Genomic DNA, 26,302 nt, shown 5'->3' with positions numbered 1-26,302 from the left:
TTAGGATTATTCTGTTATTTATTAATCGAACTCCTAAAAATTTCAAACCAGGCAGTGTGAAGAATCAGTAAAATGCTTCCATTAGATCCCAGCTTGCCGGTCATTAGGGCGCAAAGTCCTCCAGCCAATGAAACCGCGAGCTAAGAAAAGCTAGCTTCAGAGCCTGGAGCAGAAGGCGAAGTGGTTGTAGAAGTGGGAAAGGAAGGATAGGCCCGATTAATATTGTCCTCCCAGGGACACCGTAGGGCAAATTTGCGGCTATTGCACTGGGAGGCGGAGCCCGCAGGAAATTTAAACCGAAGCCGCGGCGAAGGGCGCTTGGAGAATATTGAAACAACGGGATTTAGGAGTCTCAAAGAGCCCGAGGGGCCTGCGAATGCAAAACAGAGACCTTGAGGCCCGTGTACGGAGGCCGATAAGGAGCCGAGATTTGATGTGTGAGCGGGGAAAGGGTACGGATGCCGGGAAGGGGAGAAAGGGGTAAGAAGGAAGGCGGCAGGGGTCATAAGAGTTGAAAAGGTACGGGATCGGGAAATGGGTTTAGGTATTGAATGGATCCGTGCTGAAGCTGAGGAGTCTAGAGGATCCCAGGAGGGGTTTGGAGGAGAGCAGGGTACTGGCGTTGAGGCAGCAGAGGTGGAAAGGGGGCTGAGAGACTGTAGGGAAAAAGCCGAGAGGGAGGGACGGGAATTGAGATGTGCAAGGGATGGCCAAGAGGTCTTGGGAATTGGGGGAGCAGAATGTGACGGAGGGGGCGGAGGGACTGAGGGACCACAGCCTTAAGGAGGCGGGGGAGTTGAGATGGAATGTGGGTCCGAAAAAAGTCGCGGTGTCGAAGGGTGTGGAGTTTGGGAGGCGGAGGCCGGGGTGGGAGAAGGAGGGATGGAAGATGGAAGCCTGGGGAAGAGAGTTGAGCTGCTGCTGTTTTGTCCTTTCTCAGGCGACAGGTACCTCGGGCTGGAGAGTTCCATGGCTGAGAGTAGGCTCCCTGTTACTGACCCAGGTGGGTAACCAGTCAAAAATGAGGATGCAGGGTCACAGTTACTACCCCTGCCTCAGCGCCTCCTGGAAGGCCGAGAAGTTTTATCCCTGTTGGAGTCTTCTAATTACTTAGTGGTTTTGTGTGCGTGTGGGGGGAGGGGGTGGGGGTGATGGTGTCATAGATCATTTAGGAATTGATGGTAAAACTTATGGAGTAATTTATTAAGCCCATATTCATGGTTATTTTATCAATAAACTTTACATAGATACCCAGTTAGATAAAGTGTTTTTTAACACATAATTACCCCTGCATACCTTTTCTCCTGTTTCTTTCAGCATCTCCTACTTTTAGTTCTTGATTGTTACATTTTAAGTAATAATACACTTGAATAAGTTACTTTATTCATCCTTCTCATATCATGTTACTTACTTTTGGATCTCGTTCTCTTTTTGCTGGAGATCCTTCTCCAAGAGTATTTTCAAAAGGGAACTCTGTGTCATAAACTTTCTGAGGCTTATATGCCTGAGAATATCTTTATATCACTCTTGTATTAAAATCCTTGAGTAATCACAGTATTTTCATTTTGCAAAAACTAGATGCCCTAACCCTAACTCTGTTAGAATCATGGCTGTAGCCTTCTGCTGGGCCTAAGAGAGGTTTTGAGAAGGTAACTGTTCCTTTTAAAGGTTTTCAAATGATTCTCTTTTTAGCTTACTGTTTCATTCTAGCATTCTCCTGTATTGGTCCCCCTAATTTCAAGACTTTTCATCCCTAATTAGCTGTTTCCTATTGGCTTAGGATCTGGCTCCTGCTGGTCTTCCTGTCTGGTTTTACTCACCCATCAATTTCCAAAATTTTATAGCATCTTTTCTTGCCAGTGTCTTTTTTTTTTTTTTAGTTGTAGTTGATCACAAACACCTTCACTTATTTATTTATTTTTTTATGTGATGCTGAGGATTGAACCCAGGGTCTCACACGTGTGAGTCAAGCGCTCTACCGCTGAGCCACAACCCCAGCCCCTTGCTAGTGTCTTTATACAGATTTTTTCTTTCTTTCTTTTTCTTTTCTCTCTCTCTCTCTCTCTCTCTTTGTTGTTGTTGTTGTGTGTGTGTTTGGTGAGGTCTGGGACGAGAACAGAAGTTCTTTATTCACCCTATATATTTATTCAGAAGTCTGAATCATTATTTCCTCTTTAAGTATTTTCCACCCTACATTGTTTATTCCCCCTTTACAAATGCCTCTGCTATTCTTGACACTTCTTTCCCTATTCTCTGTATTTCTTTTTGTATGTTTATGTCATTGAGGATCAAACCTAGGGCCTCAAGCATTCTAATCAAGCTCTCTACCCCCCTTATTCATATTTTACGACTTGTCCCCCAATGTCCTTTTTCTGGTTTAAGATCCAATCCAAGATCATATGTTGTTTTGGCTGTCATAAAAATTTAGTCTCCTGAGAAGAATTTGTCCTTCTTTCTTTGTCTTTAATGACCACAGTTCTTTTGAAGCACAACTGAACAACCCTCAGTTTGGGCTACGCATTTTGGTATTTGATATTGTGCCCTTTCTGATATATGTGTCAGGAGGCATATGAGTCTCATTTTTGGTCACAATGACTTTAATCACACAATCAAAGTGGTATCTGCCAGATTTCTCCACTGTAGTTACTGTTGACTACTTTAAGAGTTACTTTGAGACTTTGCAGATATGGAGGGTTAAATTTTTTCATAATAGTTTTATTGAGATATGGCCCACATGTCACACATTTTACCCACTATAAAGTGTACAACTCTGTGGCTTTTAGTATATTCATAGAGTTGTGCAGCCATCACCAAAGTCCAAGTTTAGAACATTTTTATCACCCCAAAAAGGAGCCCACACCTACTAAAATCATTCCCAATTTTCTCCTAATCTCCCAAGCCTAGATATCTGCTAATCTACTTTCTGTCTCTATAAGTTTGCTTCTTCTGGGCATTATCATATAAATGGAATCACATAATATGTACTCTTTTGTGACTGATTTCTTTCACTTAGCAATATGTTTTCACAGTCATCCATTGTATCATGAATCACTATATCATTTTTTCTTTAAATTCTGGGCATCAGACCAACCTAGGGCCATTTGTATATTAAGCATGTGCTCCACCACTAAATAACACTTCCAGTCCCATGTAATTCCCTTTTGACGTTAAATAACATTCCATTGTACAGATATAACTGCATTTTATTTATTCATCACTTGATGGGTGTATTTGACTATTTTGAGTAATACTGTTTATTTACAAGCTATAATGTAAAATAACATCAAAAACAAACCAAGCCAGGTAGCTTTTTAAAAATTGTCAAAGCCTGGTTGTGTTGGCAAGCACATATATTCCCAGCTACTCAGGAGACTGAGGCAGGAAGACCACTTGAGCCCAGGAGTTTAGGACTAGCCTAGGCAACATAGTAAGACTCCCATCTCGAAAACAGCAAATGGTAATAATAAATAAAATAACTTTAAAATATTCAAAACCCCTCACTTTAAATTCCAATTTACTAGACTGTGTATTAGTGTTAGCTATTCTGGGTTAAGTTTTTCAAGTATGTGAAAATATGTAGTTTTAGATTTGGCTTTTTGCCAGATGCAGTGGTGCATGCCTGTAATCCCAGTGACTCAGAAGGCTGAGGTGGGAGGATTGAAAGTTTGAGGCCAGCTTTGGCAACTTGGTGAGGCCCTGATTTAAAAAAAAAAAGTACTGGAGATATAGCTCAGTGTTGGAGCAAGTGTGTGTGTGTGTGTGTCTGTCTGTCTTTTGGTACTGAAGATTAAACCCAGATGTGCTTAACCACTGAGCTACATTCCCAGCCCTTAACCACTGAGCTACATTCCCAGCCCTATCTATCTATCTATCTATCTATCTATCCATCCATATATATTTAAATATATTTCCCTATTACTACTACTATCTTATTACTGAAGATTTTCCTGAGACTTGAGTGTTTAATGATTTGAGTGATTTTATTATTAGGATTTTTTTTTATTATTGGAATTTTTAATGGAATTAATAATGGTGGTGTTGATAACTACTTGTTAATTTTAAGAATATAAAGAACTGGGGGCTGGGGATGTGGCTCAAGCGGTAGCGCGCTCTCCTGACATGCATGCGGCCCGGGTTCGATCCCCAGCACCACATACAAACAAAGATGTTGTGTCCGCCGATAACTAAAAAAAAAAATATTAAAATTCTCTCTCTCTCTCTCTCTCTCTCTCTCTCTTTAAAAAAAAAAAAGAATATAAAGAACTGGGTAATATTTCAGTTTAAGGAAATTGGTTTAATATGTGAGGCTTCTATAGGATTAAAGGCATTGTATAGTTAGGATTAAAGGCATTATATAGTTAGGGAATGTTTTAAGATTTCTTCAAGTTTTAACATTTCATTATGAAAATTTTCAAACCTGCAGCAATCTAATGAATTTTAAAAGGAGCTCTCGTGGGCACACAGCTTAAAGTTTCTTGTTGCCATTTTAATATGTTTGTTTTATCACATTCCCATTCATCTTATCTTCCCTTTATTGAACCTGGTGATGGCAGGCTGGGGATGGAACCCAGGGCCTCACACATGTTAGCAAGCACTGTGCCACTGAGGTAAGCCCCCAGCTCCTATCCAATTTTTTTTTTCTCATGAATTTCAAGTAACTTTTAGACCTTAGTACATGTTCCTCTAAGTGGCTTAGCATGCATTTAATTGATTAGAATTCCATATTTGTATATAGTTTTTTCTTTTGATGAAAATTTACATACAATAAAATGTACAATTCTAATTTTTAAAAATTTGATCAATTTCATCCCCCAGTACCTCCCCTTTCCCTCCCCTCCCTCTCCTGATCCCCTTCTTCTGTTCTATTGGTCTCTCTTCTATTTTTTAAAATTTGTTCTGATTAGTCATACATGACAGTAAAATGCATTTTGACACATTATACACAACTTCTCATTCCTCTGACTGTACATGGTGCAGAGTCACACCAGTAGTGTAATCATACATGTATATAGGGTAATAATGTCTGTCTCATTCTACCATCCTTCCATCCCCACAGCCCCACCCCATCCCTCACTCCCTTCTGCACAATCCAAAGTTCCTTCATTCTTCCCTATCCACTACCCCCAACTATGGATCAGTGTCCACTGATCAGAGAAAACATTTGGCCTTTGTTTTTTTGGGATAAGCTTATTTCATTTAGCATGATATTCTCTAGTCCATCCATTTACCTGCAAATGCCGTCATTTCATTTTTCTTTAGGGCTGAGTAATATTCTATTGTATATGTGTACCACATTTTCTTTATCCATTCATCTGTTTAAGGATATCTAGGTTGGTTCCATAGTTTAGCTATTGTGAATTGAGCTGCTATAAACATTGTGATGTGGCTGTGTCACTATAGTATGCTGATTTGAGTCCTTTGGGGATATTGCCAAGGAGTGGGATAGCTGGGTCAAATGGTGGTCCTATTCCAAGTTTTCTGAGGCATATCCATAATGCTTTCCAAAGTGGTTGCAGCAGTTTGCAGTCTCACAGTTCTTTTTTTTTTTGGGGGGGGGGGCAGGGGGTGCTGGGGATTAACCCAGGGCCTTGTGCATGCAAGGCAAGCACTATACCAACTGAGATATATCCCCAGCCCTCCAAACTGCACAATTCTTAAGGGTATTTCTCTGGGTTTTTATTTTAAAGCTATGTTGAGGTATAAATAAAATTCATATTGTACACAAATGGAGTGTATACTCTCTGTGGCTCTTTAATTTTCAGAGTCGTGTAGTTAAGACTAAAATCTAATTTGAGAACATTTTCATCATCCCCAAAAGAACATCATGCCCTTTTGCAGTCATTCCTTATTCCTACTCCCAGACCTGAGTAAACACTAATCTACCTTTTCCATATATATTTGCATTTTCTGAACATTTCATGTCATTGGAATCAACATATAATATTTGTGTCTAATTTTCCTCACTTAGCATGTTTTTGAGGGTCATCCATTTTGTACCATGTATCAATACTTTATTCTTTTTTATTGCTAAGTAGTATTCCGTTGTATGGATATACTACAGTTTATTTATTCATTTATATTTGAATTGTTCCCACTTTTTGGCTCACATAAATAATACTGTTATGAACATTTGTGCATAAGTTTTATCTAGATATGTTTTTCTCTTGGGTACATATCTTGGAATAGAATTGCTTCATTACGTGTTAACTCTGTGTTGAACATTTTGGGAAAGTGTCAAACTCTTTTTTTCACAGTGACTGCACTCTTTTGCATTTCCACCAGCAGAGTGTAAGAGCTCTGGTTTTTCCACATCTAAGTTTCTTGAAGCTAAGTACATTAGCTTTGAAGGTGTCTCTGTGCTCCCAGAGCCCAGCACAAGGCATAGCGCACAGACTGGACTGTCACTGAGGGTTGTCACTGAGGAACTCTTTCTTACCCCAAACTTCTTACTGTGCTCCTCTTTGTTGATTTTTTAGGGGCTCGGCTGGGCATCTCCAGTTGTCTGGGAAAATACCAGAAAAGCTCACGAGGTGCTAGGAAACAGCCATTTTCTGGAAAGTCCTTTTACTTGGATCTACCGGCTGGCAAGAATCTCCAGCTTTTGACGGGAGCCATCCAGCAGCTGGGTGGGGTACGTAAGCCATTTCTCTCCGGTGATCCCGTGATCTTTTGTGGGTGACTAGTCAGGAGCTGGTAAGGGATTCTTATTCTTCCCTTCTCTCTTCCTCCCTTAAAGGCTTTCTTAAGAAATAATTCACATACCATAAAATTCACTCATTTGAAGTACACAGTTTCGCTGGGTGCATGCCTATAATCCCAGTGACTCGGGAGCCTGAGGCAGAAGGATTACAAATTCAAGGTCAGCCTGAACAATTTAGCAAGTCCCTACATAACTTAGTGAAACTCTGTCTCGAAATAAAAAATAAAAAGAATTAGGGATGTGGCTCAGTGGTTTTGGCACCTCAGGGTACCAAAAATAAAAATAAAAATGGGCACAGCTTAGTGGGGGTTTTGTTTTGTTTTGTTTTTTGGTACCCGTGATTGAACTCAGGGGCACTCAACCTGAGCCACATCCCCAGCCCTATTCTGTATTTTATTTAGAGACAGGGTCTCACTGAGTGGCTGTAATCTGCTGGGATTACAAGCATGTGCCACCACGCCCGGCTTTGGTTTAGTGGTTTTTGGTATGTCAGTCCTCCATATTCATGAGCTCCTCATCCATGGATTCAACCAACTGCACATTGATATTTTTTAAAAATTGTGTCTATGCAAACCTTTCTTTTGCCATTATTCCCTAAACAATATACTGACAACTATGTGGCATTTACAATACATTAGGTATTACAAATAACCTAGAGATAATTTAAAGTATATGGAAGTGTCTGCGTAAGTCATATGCAAAGACTATGCTATTTTACATCAAGGGTCTTGGTACCAACTCCCCATAGATACTTGGGGACAACTGTATTCACAGGGGTGTTCAAATCATGTGATCCCATAGTCAATTTTAGGACATTTTCATCACCCCAAAAGAGAAGCCCCGGGGCTGGGGTTGTGGCTCAGAGGTAGAGCACTCGCCTAGCATGCGTAAGGGAATGGGTATGATCCTCATAAAATAAAATAAAGATATGTGTCCACTTATAACTAAAAAATAAATAAGTAAAATAAAAAAGAAGCCCCACATTTATTATCAGTCTCTCTGCATACCCCTGGTCCCTGGCCCTGGGTAAACACTCGTCTACTTTCTGTCCTTGTTCTGCCTTTGTTTTCTTAAGCTCATTTTCTATATAGCTGTGATCATGATTTTGTGTGTGTGTGTGTGTGTGTGTGTATTTTGATTTGTTTTGGTTGTTTTGGGGTACCGAGATTGAACCCATGGCACTTAACCAGTGAGCAACATCCCCTGCCCTTTTTATTTTTAATTTTTGAGACAGGGTCTCACTCAGTGGCTTATGGCCTTGCTAAGATGCTGAGGCTGACTTCAAACTTGTGATTCTTCTGCCTCAGCCTCCCAAGTTGCTGGGATTATAGGCATGTACTAGCAGCTATGATTATATATATATATATATAATGTGGTGCTGAGGATCAAACCCAGTGCCTCACCTGTGCTAGGCTCACCACTAAGCCACAACACCAGCCCCGATTATATTTTTAATTACCAACTTTTTATCCATAACCTTAAAGCATTGGCATTTTCCTGTCTTTATTGCCTAAGTACACATTATTTGAAATGTTATACAGTATAATTTTGGGGTTTTTTTTTGCGGGGGTTCCCAGGGATTGAACTCAGGGCACTTGACCAATGAGTCACATCCCCAGCCCTATTTTCTATTTTATTTAGAAGCAGGGTCTCACTGAGTTGCTTAGCACCTCACCATTGCTGAGACTGGCTTTGAATTCGCAATCCTCCTGCCTCAGTCTCCTGAGTCATTGGGGTTATAGGTTTACACCACTGTGCACGGCCTACAGTATAATATTTTTGAGTGGATTGCTGATTTATTTAATAGCTGCCTAATAAACATTTAGATTATTTCTAATTTTGAGCTCTTAGAAATGACACTGGTGAATGATTTTGGTTGAATCTATTAAAATATCTTAAAAGTATATATCATATGGTAATTTTAGTAATAGATTGACACTAGATATCTCTTATGTCTAGGAAATAGTGTGATAATGCTCAACCCAAAAGAAAATGATAACTGGGGAAACTGCATGAATATGTTTCAAATGCGGAGGCTCTTTGCTATCAAACAAACCAGTAACTTAGCAATACAGAAACTCAGTGCAGATAATAGAATAAGGATTATGCCTAAACTGGCCCATAATTATATTTTGAACTTTTAGGCTGGGAATGGTGGCACACACCTACAATCCCAGTGGTTTGGTAGGCTGAGGCAGGAGGATCGCGAGTTCAAAGCCAACCTCGGCAACTTAGCAAGGCCTTGAGCAACTCGGTGAGACCCTGTCTCTGAATAAAATACAAAAAAGGGCTGGGGATGTGGCTCAGTGTTAAGTGCCCTGGGTTCAATCACCAGTACCAAAAAAAAAAAAAAGGCATGAACTTTAGTCTCTTTTGTCATTTAGCTTCTGCTGTATAAAAGACCACGTCAGAACTTGGGCTTAAAAACAATACTTTAGGGGCCGGAGGTATAGCTCAGTTGGTAAAGTTGCCTCATAAGTACAAGGCCCTGAGTTCAATCTCCAGCACCACAAAAACAAACAAACAAACACACACACACACACAAAAAAACAATATGTTAGTATTTGCATTGTTATGTGGATGGCTTCGTAGTTTAATGGTTTTATTGGGGCTCACTCCTGTAGCTGCATTCAGCTGGAGGTTCAGCTGGGCTGGAAGGACCAAAGTGGCCCCCATCACACATCTGGCACTCTCTAACTTCTTGTACAATGTATGAGAAACTTCTTACCTTCTTACTTACATTGAACACATCTATATCATTGTGTGTATTTATAGAAAGCTAGACTAGCTGGTTTACACAGTGGATACATGGCACCCTTCCCAGAAAGTGAAGTGGGGGGCTGCAAGGCCTCTCAAAGCCTGCATTCTAAAATTTTTATATATTACATTAGCCACATTCTATTGGTCAATGTGTCAGATTTAAGAGATAAAAAAGTAGGCTCCAGTTGGGCACAGTGGTGCATACCTATAATCCCAGCAGCTCCGGAGGCTGAGGCAGGAGGATCATGAGTTCAAAGCCAGCCTCAGCAATCTTATGAGACCCTAAACAACTTGGCGAGATCATGTCTGTAAATAAAAAATTAAAAAGCCTAGAGATGTGGTTCAGTGGTTAAGCACACCTGGGCTCATTCCCCCATACCAAAAAAAAAAAAAAAAAGAGTAGCCTCCACCTCCTAATGGAAGGAACAACAAAGTCACATTCAAAGTAATGTGTATGCTGAGGTAGGAGGAATTCATGGAAGATAAACATTGCTGTGCTCCTAGCCTCCAATGCTTCTTTTTGCCATAACGAGGAAGATAGATGTACTCTTTCAAACTATAAAGATTTTAAAATTGTGGAATATGTATTTTTTAAAAATGCCATTTTAGGGCTGGGGCTGTAGCCCAATGGCAGAGCACTTCCCTAGCATGTGTGAGGCACTGGGGTCAATCCTCAGCACCACATAAAAAACTAAAAAAATAAATGCATGCAGTCCAGCTACAACCACAAAACAATTTTTTTAAAAAGTTTTTTTAGGTGGACACAATATCTTTATTGTACATTTATGTGGTGCTGAGGATCAAACCCAGTGCCTCACTCATGGTAGGCAAGCACTGTACCACTGAGCCACAACTCCAGCCCACAAATTTTTTAAAAATGTCATTTTTAACCGTTTTGGTTTTGTTTTGTTTTTACTGGGGATTATAACCAGAAGCACTCTACCACTATTACATTTCTTTCATCCCCCACATCCACCCCCGCCTTGTTTTGATTTTGAGAAAGGATCTCTTAAGTTGACAAGATTGGCCTTGAACTTGTGATCCTGCAGCCTCTCATGACACTGGGATTACAGGTGTATGCCACCATTCTTCGCCATTTAAGCCATTTTCAAGTGTATAGAGTTCATTGGCATCATTACCCTTATACTGTTGTGTAACCATCACAGTGGTTCCAAACTTTATCTCTTCCCAGCTCCTCATTTGTAGGTGTTTTGTTGATAGCTCGAAATTTGCCATAGTGATTAGCCCAGAAATCAACAAATATACAGAGCAAGTTTCTTTATTCCCCAGAGTGTTGGTCTAAGTATCTGCCCGTTCAGTGTTTATTTCTGTTGTGTTCCCACAAAGGCAAGTTAAGTGTCAGTATGCTTCAGGTACTGTGCTGAGTTCCTGGGATACCAAGATAAGTCAGAACTTCTCAGTGCTCACAAGAGGTTTGTAGTCTGGTTAAAGTGAGCAGACACCTGTATTATAGCTGAGTGTCAGTCAAACCCTTTTTTGTCTCACTTTTTATGCTCCTTTTTGTATTATGGTCAAGAAAACAGCAGCATTTGGATGCCCCAGTGTGTCTTACACAGAAAAATCATGGCCAAACCAAGCTACTCTTTTCTTGCACAGCACCTCCAGTGTGTGTGTGCAAACTCAGACCAGTGAAAGAACTCAAAGCCTGTGGCCTGGGTCAGGAACAGCAGTTCCTGGAGGGATATATAATATATATATTTTATTTCATAATGATGTTTTCTTGGGGACTCGTTGCAGAGGTGCATTTAGTCTATTTAAAGACATTGATTCTGGAACTTCTGGCAGCCAAGATTTCCTTTTCCAGCTTCTTGATATTGACAATTCTACATCTGCTTTTTGGTTTTCAGCCACTTCTGTGATCTGGTTTCAGGTAATTGAGGGTTTTCTGAGCAAAGAAGTAAGTTACATCGTGTCCAGCCGCAGAGAAGCAAAGGCAGAAAGTGGTGACTCAGGCCACAGAGGCTGCCCCAGCCCCAGCGAAGTCAAAGTGGAAACATCCTCTGTAGCCAGTCCCAAAGGCAACCATGCCAGGCCTTCACAGAAACCTGTGCACTCGGTAAGAACCTCATGGGATAGGGAAGACGTGGTCCATAAACAAAGCAAGTAGGCGTTGGTAAACCCTTTTAGGTAGGCTCTAGTTTGAGTGTTAGCTGGTTTAATTTAATTTCATTTGAATTCAGAGACTGATAATATTTTATCACCGTTCTGAATCTAAACACCTCAGCAATGCTCCATCCTCATGCTATCCCTCTGTGCTCTATGTCATTCTTTATGAGGACTTCAGAGTTGCAAGTTCAGAAACCAGAGGAAAGTCCTCTATAAAGCAGAGAAGACATGTTGGAATTGGCCTGGCTTGGGCAGGAGTACACCCAGGATGCAGCAGTTCCCTTTTCCATTGTTCTCATGTATGAACCACCAACAGTTGGGACAATACACATGCCATCTCTTTGATATATGCACCATGGCTTTTTACCCCTGGACTTGCATGTTTGTTTTTGTTTATTTAGGCTAAGATTAAGATGTCCATGAATATACCCTGTTCATGATGTTCATGATGAGGGACGAGTCTTCCAAGAAGCAAAGAAAAGATTTTATAAAATGAAACACTTGCTAACATTATCTGCTAGAGAGTCCAGAGACTCTTAAAGAAAGGTCTGAGAACATCTATGACAGTTTGACCTTGCGTATTTTCAGAATGTCCTTCTCCATTATGGTTCAGGCTGCCAATGGTGTAGCTATCTCTGCGTGATCTAAACTTACAGATGGGTTTATCTTTACCTCCTAAAGGTTCTCTAAACTCTCATTTCTGCCTGTACTCAGCTGATACTGCTCCAAACTTTCCAAGGGACATTTAAGACACTACCACCAGCTTATGTGTAAATATCTGTGTATATGTTTTGTGGTCTACATATTTTGTTTTCTTTCTGTCAGGTGCCTATGAGCAGAGGGAAGGAGCTTCTGCAGAAGGCCATCACAAAGCAGGTGAGTTGGGCCAGGCATGGTGGCCATGCCTTTAATCCCAGCAACTTGGGAGGATAGCAAGTTTGAGTTCCACCTCAGCAACTTAGCAAGACTCTGTTTCAAATAAATAGGACTGGGGATATAGCTCCTTGGTAAAGCAACCCTAGGTTCCATTCCTAGTATCAAATAGCAAAAAGAAAAGAAAGAAAAAAAAGATGGGTACGAGTAGGCATGGTGACATGACTGTAGTCTAATGACTTGGGAGACTGAGGCTGAAGGATTGCTTAACCCAGTTTGATGCCAGCCAGCTTGGGCAACAAAATGAGACCTCATCTCAAGACAAAAAACGATGGGAACCTTGGCCAGAATGAGGGAGACTGTGCTACCAGACTGAACCAGCATAGCTTCCGGCTCTTAGAAACACATGCTCCTTCATGGTCACGAGGTGGCTAGAGCAGAACATGTGGGCACATTCAGTGTGTGTCCTCCTAGATTGGCCACCCAGAATGGAGGACAGGGTATCTTCCTTGGGGGTAGGATGGACCCTCCAGGCACTGTGCTCTCTCCCCTGCCTCCCTCCAAATCCCCCCTTGGGTGACCCAGGGCTCCCACAGTAATGTCAACCTGTCCCATCATGCTTTGTCCTTGTGGTGTTTCTACTCTGTCATTTCAGGGGAGCAGCAGCGGAAGAGGCAGTGGGAACAGCAGCAGCCTCCTGACCAATGCCCGCTCCTGGGGAGTAAGGGTCCTGCATGTGGACGGTACTGATCCCCACTGGGCACCTGTGGAGGGAAGCATTGATGACTTTAGGAAAGTCGGCTTTTAGAGGGATCAGGGCTGCATAAGCTTCCAGTATTGGAAGCCAGATGTACTCAGTTTCTATGTTGCTCCACGAAAGTGGGAGGGTGTGGGGCAAGCAGGATAGCATACAGCAGAGTGTGCACCTCAGAGGGATTAGGCAAGCTGTCCACAGTCTCACCAAAATGAGCAGCGTGGCCCATGTTCTGACCTAGTTTGGTCTGACAGTAAATGCTGTGTTCTTTTTTCCATATGGTTGCCTCACACTATAAATGACCGATTTGCTCTTGTGGTAAGTCTATAATAGAATAGTGTTCCATAATTGGCTTATGGAGTCTGATCTCCTGCTCAGCTCCACTCTGAGTCTGGGATTTTCCCTGATCCATTATAGAGGAGTTGATCTAGATAGGACAGTCTCCAGGTGCCAACTAGGTGCTACCAAGATTTTTCAAGGGAATCAAAGGGCTGTGCAGGGGATGTTCCTGGTCTGGGGTGGAAGCAGGGACTCCATCCCACTGCAATATCATCCTTGCCTGACTTGATCTCATTTTCTGCCTTTCGTGGTGCTAGGGAAGCTCCTGCCTCCTTAGCCCCTGCTGGGTTTTCTACCTGAGGATACACCTGCATAGCTAAAAGTTCTGGGTTTTCCCCACAGATGCCTCTCTTTACAGTCTTTGAGCCATAAGGCACTGCAGTCCAAAACTGAATTATATGCAAAGCTACAAAAAAACATGAAGCCAGTTTAGGTGGTTCCTGCCATAGAGGACCCAGCCCTTACCTCTGTTGTCAGGAGGTGCAGAGGTAACTTGTAGCCAGAAGGTGGCAGACAAAGATGGCATGATCCAGCTGACTAGGCCAGGTGACCAAGTTAGTCCTCCAGCCCAGAAAAGGACCATGAGGGATAACTAAGAAGTTTACACCTCTGCTATGGCCCTTTGTCTTCTCTACAGAAATGATGATGCACGTGCAGCAGCTGTCCCATGGTCCTTCATGTGTAAAGAAACAAGAACCGAAGCAGCAGGAGGTAGGTCAAACCCACGGGTGGTTTTCAGTGGACTCTGACAACTTGGTAAATCCCTGACCCCCTAAGCCATTGTTTCCTGGCCATTCTGAAAAATGTAATAGGAGTGCAGCTCCTCTGTCACCTTATTCTGTATGTCCACAGCTTTACATTGCCCTTTCTCTCTGTGGCTGTCCCATGTCATACTTACACCACTAAGGCATTCACTGCAACCCTGGGCCAAGGACTGCACCTGGTCATCCTGACCTAAATAGAAATTCCCAAATGCTCTTGACCTCCTGGCAAGGCTGTCATTGTAGGAACAGTTCTTGGCCTGGGAATGAGCCCACAACTGGATGGACTGGGGAGGGAGTTGTATCATGAAATAGCAGCTGTCTTCCAATTCTGTGTTTAATTTTTCCTTTCTTTATCAGGGTTAGAACTCTGGGTACCCCATCAAGAGAGCCCAGGCTCATTTAAAGCTGCCATGTCTTCACCCAAGCCTGAATCTAAGGATCAAACCTGCAGATCTATTTGCATGGCCTGGCGTCTAGGAGCAGAACTAATAGTTGTAGCAAACCACATCCAAAGTGGCTGGAATTTGGGGGCTTTCCTTTGCTAGATATATTTTTGTTCAAAATTCAAAAAGATAATGCAGTGAAGTCCTCCTACTTCTACTCCCCAGCCGATGACCTCCCTCCCTGGCAACAGTGGAAGCAGTTTTTCTGTGTCCTTCTAGGACTCTGTGCACATATAAGCCAGTTTATCAAAAATTCCCCCCTTTATACAAATGCTTTTTAACTTTGCTTTGACTTAATAACCTATTTTGTAGATATTTTGGAGTTTTTTGTAATAAGATTTCTACATAATCTGCTGATATGCAAGGGAATATGCTGGACTTCTTTGGCTTGTGTTTGCCCTCAAAGTGTGGCCTAGAGGAGTATCTGGAACCACCCTGGGCTCAGAAGCACAGGCAGTCATGGACCAACTGGATCTCTCATTCTGGTTCCCTTCCCCAGCTCTTTAGCTGATTATTTTATTCCATTTAGGGTTTTTGTTTGTTTGTTTGTTTTTATTGTAATTTTTTTAGTTGTAGATGGATAAAATACCTTTATTTGTTTATCTTTATGTGGTGTTGAGGATTAAACTCAGTGCTTTATACATGCCAGGCATGTAGAAGCCAGGGTCTCTGACTGCCCTACTTGGTCCCCCTTACTTTGCCCTCTGTCCACTGTGATGTCTCCTTACCTAGGCATCACAACTGGGGTTGTACCTCACTGTTCTACCAGTGAGCTACAACCCTATCCCTCCATTTAGCTTTTAATATCAGTTTTATTTGACCTCGGTTTAAATGTTAGTTTTGGCCCACAGAATAAGGGTACACCAGGTGGCCACTGGAAACCAAGTGTCCTCATTCTGTTAGGTGACCTGAAATGGCAGCTGTGCCTAGAAAATAAAAGCTGCCCTTTAGTGAGCATCTCCTCTAAGTTGGCTCTTTCACTTGCTTTAGTTTCATCTGTGCCACATCCTGTGAGGTTGGAAAATGGCCCTCACAGTACTGGCGGTGCAGCTCCAGTTCCTACCCAGGCCTGAGGGACTCCAAAATTCTTTTCTCTACACAGTCCTGCATCTTTTCCTCAAAGAGCCAGCCGCCATTGAGATTCACAGAGAGGACTCTCCATTCATCATGGCCCTGAGAGGCAGGGGGAGCCACTGTGCCCCTGTCTGCTGTAGCTCACAGCCTAGGAGTCTGGTTCTGCAGGCCTCTCAACAGCAGGAAGCAAAGTGGGACAGACTGAGTAACTCAGCGTACCAGTCCCAGTTCCTCGACCCCCGTGGCTCCCTCACATCCTTAACCTATTTTCCCTTTCCGTTTAGGGAACACGTCCAGGAGTGGAGTCAAGAACGCGGAAAGGTCAGTATGGTAGCTTTTCCTCATCTAATTGCAATCCCTCCTTCTATAAACACTTCCCCACGACTCCCTCTGAGGCAGCATCTGTTCACTTCTCTGTGGCAGGAAGCAAGTCCAGGTTGTGTTGCCCCCTCATGTTTCCAGGGCCTGGGCCTCAGATTTCTGGGGCGAAAGAGGTATGCCCAGGTGCAAATGCAGAGCTACTGGGCCAGGGCTTCTTGAGAGCTGGGACCCCATGCAGGCCCTTTGGCTTCTATATCCTCCGGCTGTTCCTGGGCATTGACTGAAGTTCAGCATCCTTCTCCTGATTTAGTAGCAGTTTGGGGTGGGCAGTTTGACAGCTGCCTACCGTTTTCAGAAATGCCAAACTCCCCAAAACTGACAAACAGGCAGATTGATGGACTGTGTCTCCTGGCTTCTCTTGGACAGCAGGAGAGTTTCTCCCCCTGGATGTTTCTCCCAAAGATGCTCTTTAAGTGGCATTTATTCCTGAACAAGAAGGAGCTAAGAAAAGTCACTTGGCACTTCCTCATGCTCGAAAATCAAGGAAGTCTGTGGGGGAATTGGTTTTAATCATTGTCTGTTAATTAGAAAGACAAGAAATTGTCCCCAGAAAGTAATTAATGGGAGCTGCAGCCCAAGGAGAAAAGGCTGCTTTGCTTAGGTGCTAGGATGGCTTCCAGAGGGGTTAGGAATTCTGAGGTACCGGCCTCCCGAGGGAATCTGGCTGTTAGGTCTTCCTGGGCTTCCAGCCTGCCTAGACTACACCTCCGACAGGACTCCTAGTCACGGTGGGAAGATAGAGAGGTTCATAGTGCCCAACTGATTTTGTAAGTTGTGCAATAACTAGCATAACAGAGGAGAGGGGTGGGTCACCTGACTCGGAATTTGTCTTATCAGCACCCCTTTCCCCCTATTTTTTTTCAGGAACTTGAGATCACTGAACACACTTTATCCCTCTTCCCCTTTCTCCCTCCCATAATCCTCATGAAGAATGCTGCCTGGGGAGTTTTCAGGTCCCTTAGGATTCTGAGATGCCAAGAACCAAGGTCTAGGAACTTTGTGGACCATAACTCTGTATTTAGCAGAAATCACCAGGGCCTGGGTCTCTTCCACTAGCCATGTTTCTAATGGTCGTGGTACCCTTGGTGGGTGACAGCCTCCAGAATGTGCACACAGGAAGTCCTGCCGAGGGAGGACGCAGCTAGTGCTGCAGTTACTCTGCAGCCTCCGCTAGTGCAACTCACTCTCCCCAAGAGAGGCTGGAAGAGATGGGAGGGGTGCTCACCTCTGCCAAATGGAAAGGCACAGGCTCTTAGGCTTTGGCAGAGCCTTGCCTCTTGGAGCATTTCCTGTGTGTGTGGTGTGGGCTGTGCTCTAAGGCAGGCAGAGAGCTAATGTGTGCTTCTTCCCCTTCCAGTGGCCAGACTAAAGGCACCATTCCTCAAAATCGAAGATGTGAGCATGTAAGTAGAACCTCCTCTCTCCTCTTCCCCCTTCCCAGGCCTGCAGAGAGGAGGAGGGAGAGGTACTCAGGGGACCCAAGCTGACATGTGGACATGGAATGCCTCAACCCTGCATCATCACAATTTGCTTTCTTCCATTGTCGAAGAGAAGTCTCACATAGACCAAGGGGAGCCTCTGAGGGTGGCATTATGCAGTTGATACTCCTCTTGGAGATGAGTCAGAGGTTAATGATCCTGTGTGTGAATTACCTTCATTTAATACTCTCCTTTTATGAGCTCCTTGTGTCCCATCCTGGCTCATTATTGCTGCTCCTTGCTGGGTGTGTGCTGACACTTAATGTCAATTCATTTCTGGTCCAGTCACAGTGCTAGTACAGTCCACGACATGTTGGCTGAAGTATAAATGCATGAGGTGGCACTGGGGATTCCCTTGTCAGACCACCTCGTACATGATAAACGCTTTCAGTTTGGCTTTGAAAGGCCCTTTTCAGGCACATATCTCATGACAGCCCTGGGTGAGAAACAGCATAAGTCCATTCTTTCCTAGAGGGAAAACTGAGGTCAGAGAAGCCAGGGACTTGTACAGCCAGGGTCCCTGACTGCCCTACTTGGTCCCCCTTACTTTGCCCTCTGTCCACTGTGATGTCTCCTTACCTAGAGCAGGAGGATCACCTTGATAATGTTAACCTGATGAGCCCTTGGCAGCCACCTTGGTTATCAGTGTCTTTGATAGTAGGTCAAAAGTCCACGTGAATCAATAGTTATTTCCTTTTTAAAAAAGATTTAAGGGAAAAAAGACCATTTGTGCACAACAGGGACTACTCAGACCAGAACTTTCTGGGTCCTTTAGCCTCAAGCAGGGCACCCCCAGAGCTCCAAGCCCATCTTCTCAATGGGCCTACATTCCCTTCTTAGTGTCTGCAGACAGTAGGATTGGCTTTGGTGGCCCAAAGGCACACAGAAGGCACTCCCTCCGGTTCTAGTGGAGTGAAGCATGTGCTCTTCAGCGCCCAGCCCCTGCACCACAAGATAAACACAAGGAACTCAGATGCAGTGTCTGAGATACTGCCGCTGCCTTGGTACTGGTACTGTACATGGCAGGCACAGGTCATATCACTGTCACCAGAGGGGTTACATAGCTTGTGTGTTCCCAGCATCACAGACCAGAGAAGAAATTCAAGCAGAACTGAAGTTTCTGGTGATTCTCCTAAGCAGAAAGTGTTGTTAAGGAGAAAGAGAGGTGCCAGGATTGCAAGCACCCATTCTGCTTAAGGATCCAAAAAGACTTATTTGTTAATTCCCTTCTGAGGCCCAGGCACTCTCCCCACCACCACCACAACCAGAGCATGGGCTACTCCAACCAAGCACAGCGCGCCCGCGCCCGGCAGTGACCTCAGTCAGCAGGGTTTGCAGAGTACACACAAATCGGTTCTGGCTCTGTAAGTTTCCTAAATGTCTTCAACTTCAGGCAAACTGCCAGAACCCTCCGTATAGGTCTGGCCATCCAGAATCTTCAGTTGCACCTCTTTTTTTGTTCAGAACACCAGCCCTCAAATGGTGCCAAGGACCCTCCTAGTGCAAAAAACACTTCCCTTCACAGAATGGAAAAATCACTTCTGTGACTTAAACATTCTTCCATGTAGGTTCTGCCAGGTTAAAGTCCGTGAAAGTTGTAGGGTCAAGAGGCAGAATGGGAAGAACCAGCCCAGGAATCTGTAGTGGATGTTTGTAGTCTGGTCTTGGCCACTTACTAATCATGAGCCCTTGAGCAAGTCACAGAGCCTTTTGGGTTTCCTTTCTTCTGTCAAATTGGATAAGACCACTTATTCCATTCAGCCCAAAGGGTGCTTATAAGATTCAAACAAGCATGAGTATGTACACATTTGGAAAGTAGAGGAATGCCAGGCATTGCACACAATCCCAGCTACTCTAGAGAGGGAGGCAAGAGGATTGTTAAGTTCGAGGCCAGCCTGGACAACTTGGCAAGACACTGTCAAAGTACAAGCAGCTGGGGAGGCAGCTCAGCGGTAGAGCACTTGCCTAGCATATACAAGGTCCTAATTTCAATCCTCAGTACCACAAAGAGAAGAAAAGGAAGACAGGGACAGCATAGTTAATGGTACTAATTTTACCTAGAAAGGCTGGTATGAGTTCTATTTTAGAACTTAGAAAATGTCAGGATTAGAATTCTGTAGAGAGGCTAGCCCCCTTCCTCATCGTCTCCCTCCCCCACTATAGTCAAAGTGGAAGTTTTTTGTGTTTCAGGAAGTTTCGTCCTTTCCACCATCAGTTTAAATCCTTTCCTGAAATTTCTTTTCTGGGACCCAAAGATGCAAGTCCCTTTGAGACCCTGACAACCCCGGGCAGCTCACACTGTACCAGGTAGGTCTTTTTGATTCCTGAGTACCAAGGACTGGTGACAGGCCAAAGTCCTCCCCCTCAGGGCCCTGCTGGTCAGATTTGGGAATGGCCATCTGTTTGCTCCTTTGGCAAAATCTATTCTGGGAACTTAGCCCAGAGAAGAGAGGCACTGGGAGTATTCATCCATTTTATTTGGTGTTCTTCATCTCTACTAAGGAATTTAACTTAAGTGTCCAGAGGGCAATAGACTGGTTTCTCAAACTCAGATCTGTAGACCACCATTATGAGAGTGCCCCTATGGTGCCATTGAAAAGTGCGGGTTCTCTCTGGGAGTGGTAGCATATGCCTGTGGCACTTGCCAGTGACTCCAAAGACTAAGGCAGGAGGATCACAAGTTTGAGATTGGCCTGGGCAATTTTATAAGACCCTGTCTTAAAATAAAAAGGCCTAGGGATGTAGCCCAGTGGTAGATGACCCCTGGATTTAACCCCTAATATGACAAAAAACATGGGTGTTTTTAATATCTCTAATCACATATGTATGTGTATATGAGATAGATGGTTTCTAGACTCAAGTCCACAACTATAAAATCAAAATCTCTGATCATTGAGCCCCAAAAGCTGCATTCCTAGAAGTTTCTAGGTGATATCAGTGCACATCAAAGTTTGAGTCCTGTTAGGCTAAACACAAGGAATAACTAGGGATGAGACCAAAGGGACTCTCTACATTGTATGGCCATGGTGGCTTATAGCCTTGTTTATGTTCATACTCCACAGATATTAGAGAGTTTGAACTTCACTGACCAAAGTGGAGAAAGAATTCAGCTCATGTGGTGGACTAGCTGTCTTCTCAGATGCTCTCTAACTTCTGAGCCAAGGGCCAGTTCATGGGCTCTCTCAGCCCAAAAGCTCCTGGGATCATAGACAGCCTGTGAGCTTCTCATAGACAGAGGTCGGGGGTCAGGACATAGTGCAAATGGGAGGGGATGTGGCAGTAGATGGAGGCAGGAACTGGGAGAGAATGGCCTGAGGGTAAGTCCCAAATGTCTTTATTCTTTTCCTGGAAGGTACAAGGGATACCAGGAGAGCCAGTTAGGAGGTGGCCCAGGCAAAGCAGGGTAGCTAAGCTTGGTATGACCTGGGGGTTGCAGAGGAGCTGGGAGGCCATAAAGGGAAGACAGTGAGGCATTGAAACTTTGGTATCTCCCTGGGCAGAGGATTGGGTCAGATAGGACATCAGGGTGCAGTGTGTGTGTGTGTTTGAATTTCTTTTTTTTTTCATTTTTCCTACAAACTATTCTAGTGATGGCCACTGCTGTCCCTACTTATTCTCACCTGTGGTTTCAGAGATGTGGGTGTGGAGAAGACAGATAAGAGAGGCTGCACACCTGGGCGCAGTGGTACATGCCTGTAATCCCAGGAGCTTGGGAGACTGAGGCAGGAAGATTGCAAATTCAAAGCCAGCCTCAGCAAAAGTGAGGCAGTAAGCAACTCAGTGAGACCCTGTTTCTAAATAAAATACAAAATAGGGCTGGGGATGTGGCTCAGTGGTTGAGTGCCCGAGTTCAATCCCCAGTACCCCCAAATAAAAGGAGAGAGAGAGAGAGGCTACCCACACAGAGGCTTCACCTTCCTTGTTGCCTCTCCTGCCACCCTTGGACAACTAGCACCGAGGGTAGGACAAACCTGCCCATTGTGCCTGCTTGGCCCCTTGGCCATCTTGGTCCTTCCCCTCCCTCGCCTGAGCTCTAGGCCCTGAGCAGCAGCTCCTCCTCTGGGGACCCTAGGAGTGACCTCTTTTCCCCCACCCTATATCTTTCACAGAGAACTGAAGGACCAAGAGCCAAGCGTTCAGTCAGCTGTGTGCACCATGCCCAGGAGGAGGAAGGGCTACTGCGAGTGCTGCCGGGGGGCCTTTGAGGATCTGCATGTGGTGAGCCGCTTCCCCATTCCCCACATTGTTCTGAGAGAGCCCAGCCTGCAGTCTCCACCTTGCATGTCCTCCACTGAGGCTGGCTGGAAGTTCCTCTCGTCCCATTCCAAACTTGTCTAATGCCCTCTACCATCTCTTGCCCTGGACAGCATCTTCAGAGTGCCCAGCACCAAGCCTTTGCCCTAGAAGCCCATTCATATGCAGAAGTTGATCGGATCATCGCCCAGCTCAGCCACAGCTTTATAGAAGTCCCCTCCCAGGCCAGCCTCCCCAGGTGAGTGCCATAGCTGCAGACACACGTGCATTTTCTCTCTTCTGTTGCCCTCCCCAGCTGGGAAGGAACCCTCAGGTTGGCAGGACCAGTCTATAATATTTTCCTCACCTTTCCACCATCCTCTATCCTATTTGTTTTAGGGGTGGCCATTGGCACAGTAGAGAGTGAGCAGTTCTGGTTAGCTAGAAGTGGAAATAGTTCCTGAGTCCCTCTGGAGGGTAGTGAGCAAGGTCCTTCTCCCTCTGTGGAAGTTACTCTCAGAAAGAAGGATTGCCTGGGGTTTGGTGGAGATTCCCAGACTCATTGATCCCAGCTTCTCCAGCTACCCACCAAGGGTAGACCGTCTCCCACCTGGAGCTGTGGCTTCACTTCTCACCCAGGTTCAGCTTGGACAGCCAGGTTCTGCTACTGTCTGCACCTACCAAAGGGCACAGCCTCCTCTATGAAGTCATTCAGTAGAAGAGCCTCTACCCTGTTCCCCTGGCCAGCCCCAACCACAGGCCACAAAGCCAAGAGGAGCACACAGCATTGGCTGCTCCACAGTATCAGACCAAGAGAGGCCTTTCCCAGAGGGGCAGCTCTCTTCAGCACTAAACCCAGAAGAGGCCACTTGCCCTGTCCTCAGCCCCAGCCCAAGAGGTTCCCATCTTGCTGCCTGTTCTGGAGCTGAACCTGCGCTCACTGGGTATTTCTGTCCCCACAGGCAGTCAGATTCCACAGCTTCTGAATGTGACGCTCTCCATCCTGACACTTTGTCCCCAAGCCAACCCTCCCCTCCCAGGGTAGCATCTCCTGGGATGAGGAAAGAAGATGACTGCCAGGCCCCAGGTACCCCAGAGCAGGATGGAATGGTGGACAACGTGGAAGCATCATCTGAGCCTGCAGGGACCGGCCAGGTACCTGGACCACTAGCAAGTTGCCAGGAGCTAGGGGGACCAATTGATGTGCTTGTGGACCCTTCAAGAACACCAGTTTCCAGGATCCCCACTTACCAGCACCTCCTGCCCAGCTCTGATTTTATGGACCTCTCCTCTGGCCTGGACCTGGCATCTGTTGGTCACAAGCGGAAGATTCAGTTCCCCAGCAGCATCACTGAGAAGAGGCCAAATGCCTCATTTCTTGTATCTGGAGCCGCCAGCCCCTGTGGCCCCAGGACAGCTGATAGCAGGCATCTTCTCTCCCTTCCTCTTCCCAGCTGTGAATCTAAGCCCCGAGCCTCCCTCCAGCCGTTTTGCCACACACAGGCCTGCTGCTCCCTCCCAGACCCCTTACCCTGGCAGTCCACAGACAGACCAGTTGAGTTTTGGACCACACAACCCCCCTGGCCTGGGAGAGAATGGCTCCTGGGACCTGAGGATTCTGAGTGTACAGCCCCTGGTCCTATACCCCAGCAGACTGACCAGCCCCCTAGCTGTCCCACAGGCCCCAACCAGCTGCGGGCCCACCTGCACTCCCCCGTGGGAGGGCCTGCAGGGAGCCAGGCCACCTCACTTCCCCATCCTCGGCCAGTCAGCATGGGAGCCAGCTGCTCCAGATGGTTCTGGGCCCCTTCATCTTTCCAAGTGCCTTGTCTCCCTGTCTCCCAGGCCCAGCCCTCACCCAGAGCTGCTTCTGTGAGTCCCTAGGTTTTCACACAACCAGCCAGCTCCAGCCCGCAGAGCCACAGATCTAAGTTCTACCTTGCTTGGTGTTATACACCTGGCCAGGGCCAGCCAAGACCAGGGGAGTGGAGCCCTAGGTCTGGTCTTTGAGGTACAAGTAAGTAGCTATGCCCAGTCTTGTGGAGCCCACAGAGCAGACCTCCTGCCTGCAGGTTTGGGGGAAGGACCGAGAGCCTTAGGCTAGGGGCTGCTCTCTCCTGCCTCTACCTCCAGCCATGGCCAGTCCCACACCCAGAGGCGGAGGCAAGACTGGCATAGGGAAGGAACCATGAAGAAGCTGGGGTGGCAGGAGGCCTGCTGGCCCAGCATCCAGGCTCTCTCCAGGCTCTTGTCTCTTACAGAGCAGAGGGTTAGTTGTTGGTGTTCCCCACCCCCACCCAGCCTCCTTTCCCACAAGCATGTGGTCTCTCCTGCCTGTGCGTGTCCCCTCCCCCAGCCCCCCACGCTCACACAGATCCTCAGGAACATATGAAGCAGAGGAGGGGCCCAGGCTGCAGCACTGCAGCGCTCCCTCCCCCATGCACTTAGTCGGGCCCAGCACTGACCTTTCCCCTGAGCCCAGGATGTGGCCATAGCCCTCTTTGGGGACCCTTCAGCTCTCCTCTGCAGCCTCAGCTCAAGCTGCCCACCCGGAGTTCTGCTGTTCCAGGGTCAGTGTCTCACCTGCCAACTTCTGCATCTCCCTCTTCCCTCCCTCCTTCCCCAAGGACCTCCCCCCATTTCTTACTGCCAAGCCATTAATCTGGAGACAGAAATGGGTTTGCTATCGATTCTTTGGCCACTTTTTTTTTTTATTACAATTTGTACTGTGGTTCTTCTCACCCTTCTGCCTTTGTGTGTTTGTCTCTTTAAATGTTGAAGCTCCCTGAAGCCTGGTGCTATTCTGTGTCTCCTTTCAGAGGAAGAAAGGGGGGCCTAGCTGCGGGTGAAGACCTGAGTTGTTAGTTTGGAAATAGAGCAACTGTGTGCAGCCCTCCTTAGAGGCCCTGTTTGGCCTTTTTATGCCATTCCTGTTAAATTTCACAATTCATCTTGATTTGGGAAATGTAAATAAATTTGTTAAATAGCAAAGAGATGGAGTGCAATGACTCGGTCCTCAGTGACCCAAGGCAGAGGTGAGGGTCCAGCAGATACCAAGAAAATAGCTGGATAGCAGAATGGGGCCCCCTGCAAGTGGAGAACGTGAGTGTCACCATCCTCCTGTGGCCTAGCCTGGGTGCTGAGGGCAACAGGAGCACCCATCCTTGTTCAGCCTCTTCCTACTCCCGTCTGGGCACTCACTTGGCTCTGCTACCCAGCAGAGGGCATACCCATCACCCGCCACCAAGAAAACTCCTCTGCCCCAATGGGCATTCCTGCTCTGAATCCTCTCCCCTTCCTCAGGGTCCTGATAATGGCTTACTTCTGGGCCCTACTAGGAATGTCCCTTTCCTTTTGTGACATACAGAGATGACCGTTCCCCACTGCCTTCCCCATCATGGCACCCGATTCTCTTCTTTTTCAGACTTTGGTGATGCCTTTGTGCGCTGTTCACTCAACACCTATCACATGGGTTCTGATGCCCTCCTTGCCATCACCAGGGCCCATTTCTCCCGCCTCATCTCTGACCCATTTCAATCACGGTGACCTCAGACATTTCTGCCAAGGCCATAACCCCCAGGCTACAGTATCCAGTCATTTGTCCAGACCGGCTTCCAGGCTTAGAGTGGAACGGCCAACACCTGAGACACCCAGGACCTATGGGTGCTGCTTGACAAAGTTAGGCCTTTCAGTGGTTCCTTGACTGTTCAGACCGCTGCTCTTCAAGTTTACTTTCCCCAGACACCCCTTCTCAGAAGATGACCTTGACTCTGACTCATTCGGCCCTGGGTCATCTTGCTGACATTCCCTTCAACATTATCTTGCTCATTGTTTCTCTTTCAAAGGAAACTCTGTCGTCCTTCCCCAAGTCACACTGACCCTATGCTCTCCAGCCACCTTGGTTTCCTCAACTCGCCACCTCTCCTTTGCCTGAAAACTCAATGCCTGTCCATCCTGGAAGGTAACTTGAGTTGACTTGGCAGCTTGAGGGCTCCTCCTCCTGTTCTCTGGCTCCTTCCTGAAGCTGCCTCCATCTTGCCTTTCTTCCCCTTCTGAACTTCCTTGGTGGTTCTGACTGAAGCATTGCCCTTGGGATTGTCTATTCCAAGGTCATTGGATAGCCTGCTAAAGTCAAGTTCCTCCTTTTGAAACCTCAGTCCTAGCCTGGGTCTACCCCCGCCCCATTGCTGACCATTGCCTGCCCACTCAGCCACCTGGCCATCATTCAGCCCAGGCCTTAGGTGTCCCCCTCAAGTCAGCCCCGACCTGGATGAGCCCTCAGCTCTAACTGCTTTCCCCACACTAGCTCCGGGACCTTCACTCTCTCTTCTCACCGTCCTTTCACTTCACTACAAGTGTGACCTGCATAGGTAATC

General features: G+C 45.8%; 1 protein-coding gene across 2 annotated transcripts; it reads left to right on the top strand.

Annotated features, from left to right (window-relative positions):
• Nucleotides 1–239: 239 nt before the first annotated feature.
• Dbf4b (DBF4 zinc finger B) lies at nt 240–24,917 on the top strand. 2 transcript variants are annotated; one of them, XM_046442782.2, is made up of 13 exons: nt 240–437; nt 941–1,003; nt 6,477–6,631; nt 11,352–11,537; nt 12,413–12,463; nt 13,116–13,203; nt 14,191–14,264; nt 16,119–16,155; nt 17,573–17,618; nt 19,884–20,000; nt 21,803–21,911; nt 22,061–22,185; nt 22,889–24,917. In XM_046442782.2, the coding sequence occupies exons 1-13, from the start codon at nt 377–379 to the stop codon at nt 23,808–23,810; spliced, it is 2,034 nt and encodes a 677-aa protein (XP_046298738.1). In that variant the 5' UTR covers nt 240–376; the 3' UTR covers nt 23,811–24,917. The 2 variants fall into 2 exon arrangements, with proteins under 2 accessions (XP_046298738.1, XP_046298737.1); XM_046442781.2 differs by having other exon boundaries at nt 240–452.
• The last annotated feature ends 1,385 nt before the right edge of the window (nt 24,918–26,302 follow it).

This window comes from Marmota monax, unplaced genomic scaffold (genome assembly GCF_021218885.2).
Source record: "Marmota monax isolate L192 unplaced genomic scaffold, Marmota_monax_Labrador192_F-V1.1 WCK01_AAM20220418_F8-fsc00205, whole genome shotgun sequence".
NCBI classification, from domain to species: domain Eukaryota; kingdom Metazoa; phylum Chordata; class Mammalia; order Rodentia; family Sciuridae; genus Marmota; species Marmota monax.
Note: the sequence above shows the minus strand (reverse complement) of the source record. Positions and strands in the feature narration are given on the sequence as shown.